The sequence below is a fragment of the Physeter macrocephalus genome, chromosome 5 (genome assembly GCF_002837175.3).
Source record: "Physeter macrocephalus isolate SW-GA chromosome 5, ASM283717v5, whole genome shotgun sequence".
NCBI classification, from domain to species: domain Eukaryota; kingdom Metazoa; phylum Chordata; class Mammalia; order Artiodactyla; family Physeteridae; genus Physeter; species Physeter macrocephalus.
In genome coordinates, this window is record NC_041218.1 from 38,364,273 (window position 1) to 38,369,765 (window position 5,493).

The 5,493-nt window shown below is 41.9% G+C and overlaps 1 protein-coding gene across 4 annotated transcripts in view; it reads left to right on the forward strand.

The window, feature by feature from the left end:
• DOCK4 (dedicator of cytokinesis 4) overlaps positions 1–5,493 on the forward strand; it is a 499,472-nt gene that overhangs the window by 347,638 nt on the left and 146,341 nt on the right. For all 4 annotated transcript variants that reach the window (XM_024128243.3, XM_028489854.2, XM_028489855.2 and 1 more), the window contains 2 exons: positions 2,047–2,128; positions 3,180–3,350. In XM_024128243.3, the coding sequence (XP_023984011.1) occupies positions 2,047–2,128; positions 3,180–3,350 (253 nt within the window). The remainder of the gene's footprint in view (positions 1–2,046; positions 2,129–3,179; positions 3,351–5,493) is intronic.

Sequence of the window (5,493 nt, forward strand, 5' to 3'; positions counted from 1 at the left end):
CTCACGGGCCCAGCCGCTCCGCGGCATGAGGGATCTCCCCGGACCGGGGCACGAACCCGTGTCCCCTGCATCGGCAGGAGGATTCTCAACCACTGCGCCACCAGGGAAGCCCTCACACACCTCCTTTTAATGGCTGGAACTTATTTTGATTAAAAGGGGAAAAAAAAAGAACTTCCTGAATTCTATACCTGAAACCTAAAATATAAGGTATTTTCTTCTTGTCTCTATTTCACTTGATATTCTTTAGTCTAAAATATCTGGTTATTTCACTCTGGCTGTCAAGAGCCCCATTTAATCACCACACTCCTTGATGATTCTAGATGTCTTTAAGAAAGAAATATGATGGGAAAACAATCTTTGCCATCATACCATTTTAAAGTCATTTGTTCATTCATCTGTTAATATTTACTGAGTGCCTACTGCATACCAGGCACTATGCTTTGTGCTGATCATATGAAGACCTGGTCCCTGGCTGCAAGCAGTTCAGTCATTGGACTCTACCCTTTGTTACCAGCTGCCATTTTAACTGCTGGTCCTTTCCTGTCAGCTCAGATTATGCAAGCAAGGCTAAAAGTGAATGAATAATGACATGCTTTAGCTGGTTCCTGCCTCCACGTAGCCCAGGTGATGGTTGCCAGAAGGTGACAATGTCCCTCTTTCTGTCCTATCGTGACATCTTCCGGTTTGGGGCCTTGCTTAAATACAGCCCTGAAATGTACCCCAAAGTTCTATCTCCCCATTACACTGTTGTCATTGCTATTCTGCCAAAGTTTTTCCCTTATACTTTAAGCACCTATGGGTATGTACATGCACAATCATCTATTCCCAGAGGTGTGTTTAAAGAGCATGGAATCAGGGTTTTCCCCATCTAGGTATTGTATAAAAGATAGTAGGTAATCAGTTAAGCATTTGATCCTATTCCTTTGGGTATTCCCCACCATGGCCTGGTAAGATTTACGCCTCTGACGTTTAAATGAATGGAGTCATTTTTCCAAGACTTGACCCTCTGCCAACATGAGTTTTTCAGAGGGTGAAATGTAACAACAGAGATAGTTTTGAAATGTTGGCCCGACTTTGCCCCTTGGCCTAACAAGTTGGGCTCTGGCGTGAGGTGGTCACCACCTCCGACTGAGACTGTCATTGGAAGGTAGAGAACAAGGTTGTAATTTCTAAATTTCAGGTTGGCCAGGAAGGCAGCTAATAAGTCCTAATAAGACAAATAAGGCCCGTGGAATCGTCTTGAGCTGTGGGTGGCCAGAAACTCACCGACAGATCATCTTCAAAATAGCACTCCCAGCAGCATCTACCTACTGGCACATCCATGGATTCTCTCCCGACAGGAAAGAGGAGCATTTTAAAAAATTGCTCTGTTTCCTAGAAACCAAGAACTGACCAGTGTTAACGGTCACACAACTGCAATCTTGAGTATTTGGGGGGGGTGGAGGTTAATTCAATTTTTGTTTCTTAAAACAATGAGACTTGGGTTTTCTGGAAATTACTAAGAAATACTTTGACGGTAAGCCTCATTCTTCCCACAGGTCAGAGAATTGGCTTGATAACTCCATGGGGGTGTGCTTTGAAATGGGGAGGTATTACCTTCATCCTTCCCCACTCCCCCTTTTGCCTCCAGCCGAATATTTCATCCAACTGTTTACGTAGTCGCTGGGGAGGAAATCCCAATTAGCAGTTGTCCGAGATTGACCCTGACAGTCATATTCAGGCACTCCCTTGGCCAGAGTCCTTTTCTCAGATATTTGTGTTCACCCATTGGAAGCACTGCCAGAAACAGCAGGGCCGATGGAATATGTCCAGATTGAAAGGAATCTCACTGGGAGGAAGTGTTGTTTCTCTCTTCAGCTTCAAAAAAGGGGTAGTGATGTTGATATGCAGACTTTGTAAAATTATTATGTTATGGCAGTTGGACAGAATAATGTGAGAACTGTTGGGAAATGAAGCCTCCTCGTGATAAACATAAGCATTTGATTTGTTGGCATTTAATTGAGAATGAGAGCAATTCTACCTTCTGCACGCCTCCTTGTATTTTAGAGATCTCATCAAAGTGCTCAAGTGGTATGTGGACAGGATCACAGAAGCGGAGAGACAAGAGCACATCCAGGAGGTGTTGAAGGTAATGACACGCTGTCAATAACAGATCACAGTCTAACAGTGCTGTTGCGTGGTGATGCCTAAACGAATTGGTTTCCTCTACACAGACAGTAATTGGTGATGATGTATTACTGACATTCCAATTCAAGGATCTTAATCAGTTTATGGCTACTGCAGAGCTGATGAAATTTGAAAGGGCCTTTGCCAGCCTTGCCCACTGGAACCTGCCTGGCATTGAATCCTTACTCCTCTGGGCTCTGAACACTTGAAGTCTAGGATTGGCAGGAGGAAGGGTTGAAAAGAAGAGAAGACTGCAGATGGGCATTTAAGCTTAGAAGTTCCTGGCTCTTGCTTCCACCGCCCTGACAGAGACCATCTGAGGACCATTTGTCTTAAGAGAGGATAATAGGATGGCTTAGCAGGGATCACAGTGAGGAAACCTGAGGTTTTACCGGGTCTCATGGTTTAACACTGCCCATATCTCTGGGCCCTACGTGCTCAGTATACATGGAGAGGTTGATACCTTACCTGCAAACATGTTTGTAAAGAATATAGATTCTTAAAAGGATTGTCCAGTAACAGCTCTGGCAGTCTTTTGATTTCTATAATTGAGTATACCCTATTTGACGTCAGTAGATAAAAGTAAACAGGTGTACATTTTAAAAAACAAGCATTGTACCCATTATAAATTTGTCATTTGGGGCCAATTGAAGGTAAAATGCAAGTGGCAAGAGTACCTACCAGCAAAGCAAAATACGTTTTGAAAAACAGACCGCTGTCTCTTTGTTGATTAAATTTAAAAAATCACCTGAGGATCAGAAACATTTAATGTTCATACCTCTCAAGAATTATGTAGAATTTCAAAATTATCTATACGTTTTCTCTCATTAGGCATCAGAGAAAAATGGCTCTTTCCCTACGAGTAAATACTCTTCAAAAATCTCACGGGGCCTTAGTATTTAAGTCAATATTTTAAAAGTCTAATGTTGTGCTATGGTTTTTGTGCTGTGTCATTGTCAAATAAATACCTTTGGTTTCCTTTGAAACTAATGTTTTAAAAATTTTGTTTTAAGGCCCAGGAATATATTTTTAAGTATATCGTTCAGTCTCGAAGGCTGTTTTCCCTCGCCACCGGCGGACAGAATGAGGAGGAATTTCGCTGCTGCATTCAGGAGCTCTTCATGTCAGTCCGTTTTTTTCTTTCACAAGAAAGCAAAGGGTCTGGAGCATTATCTCAATCACAGGTAATTTTTTTTTCATCTCTGCTGAATAGAGGAAAAATGAGTCCAATTTATTTTTTTTTTACACAGCCGCGTAAGTGAATATTTTCTCCATCAGCAATCTGTAGCTCCAGCTTATATTTGTAGCTTAACTGACTTTGAATAGACTTTTAAAAAGTCCCTCAGCTTCCAAATGCCAGCAGAGCAGAAGTTAGGTTGCCTTTCCTCGGACTGTTCTCGCTCTGAATGGAGAGCCTGTTGGTTTGCACCAGCCTCCATTCCAGTTTCTAGAACACATACTGACAGAGACACCCTGTCACCTTCAGCCAAGGGGAAGGAATTTCCCTCTAGCCAATCTGCTGCAGTTGTTTTCCCCAGGCCTTGTGCTGCTTTTTTTTTTAGTTCCCCGACCAGGGATGGAACCCGAGCCCTGGCAGTGAGAGCGCCGAGTCCTAACCACTGGACTACCAGAGAACTCCCTTGTGCTGCATTTTAATCTGTGGACTTGAGACTCATTATATTGGTCTCAGCTAAATTGCGTGTTGTTTTGTCTTATTTAACTTGACGCTAATTGTCCTGGGACTGATCTGCTATGACCAGTGCTGAGCGGTTGCTGCCAAATTCTATGCCCAGGAGTAGCTCCCCATGTTTTGTTTAAGAACAGGATCTATACACTTTCCAAATAGCGTGGCCTTGAACATGTGCCGAGAGATAATTCTGAATATCTTTCTCTACACTTTCTTAGTCCTTCTTGTACCCGTTTAATTCTAATAACTTGGTTTAATAATTTGTCAGATGGAGAAGCAACCTCTTTACTACCATCCCCTGGAGACCTGAGAATTATAATCACTGAGAGTTGGGATATAAAATGGGAGATTAGGAGACAAAACTAGATCCCTAAGAGTATTGTTGTAATTTGGTGTCATTTGACATTTGGAAGGCGTTATATATAATGGCAAAACACTAGAAATGTACCAACCCCCCCAATAATAGAGCCATGTTTTTCTGACTGTTTGGGGGCTATTCTTGTTACTTTCTTCTTTGCAGAGGTGGACTCATCTTCCATCTGGTTAAGGATACAGGCTCTTTTAATGTCATTTTGGCTTCTCTTGTCAACGGTACAATCACTGCACGTTAGGAAACTTGCCAGAAGCCTCAGTGTCAAGTTGCCCACTAACCAGACCCTACTTATCAGACATTGATATTTGAAAAGGATACTCTAACAGCTTAATATATATTCCTTTAGATCAAAGTTCTCAGAAGTTCACTACTTTTATAAAAGCTATTGAAAAGTTGAGTTTTCATTTTGAGATTTTTCTGAAACAAAACAAAACAAGCCTTTATCAGTTACAGGGATAAAACTTACTTAATCCATAACTGAAAAATATTCTTTTACTCTTAAGAGTAACTTTAAGTCATGGTTTCTTTTTTTTTTTTTTTTTTTTTTGTGGTATGCGGGCCTCCTTCTGCTGTGGCCTCTCCCGTTGCGGAGCACAGGCTCCGGACGCGCAGGCCCAGCGGCCATGGCTCACGGGCCCAGCCGCTCCGCGGCACGCGGGATCCTCCCAGACCGGGGCGCGAACCCGGTTCCCCTGCATCGGCAGGCGGACGCACAACCACTGCGCCACCAGGGAAGCCCCATGGTTTCTTAATGAGATGCCTTTGTAGGGACTCAAGAGATTTTTCTCTTCTTTAAAGTTGGAGAAATATTCTTTTACCTTAGTTGTGTTTCCACCGAATCCTAGCAGTCACCCTGAGATGATTTCAGCTGCTAAGGTACAACCACAATACAGACCAGCCTCCTTTTCTTTGTTTAACATACTCAACTCCAACTGCTCTTGATTCTCTAAGTTCTACCCCTCCATCAAGATAGTAAAACAACTTTAGCACCATTAAAGAATCATATTTGATTCTTCTTTTTTGGCCCTTAGCTTTTTATCAAGAAATGATATATAAAATGTGTAATAGTTTCTAAATATCTTCGTAAACTCTACTGAAGTCATTCTCTATTATTTTATGCAGTATCCTATACTTGTAAATTTTTTTTTAACATCTTTATTGGAGTATAACTGTTTTACAATAGTGTGTTAGTTTCTCCTTTACAACAAAGTGAATCAGTTATACATATACATATGTTCCCATATGTCTTCCCTCTTGCGTCTCCCTC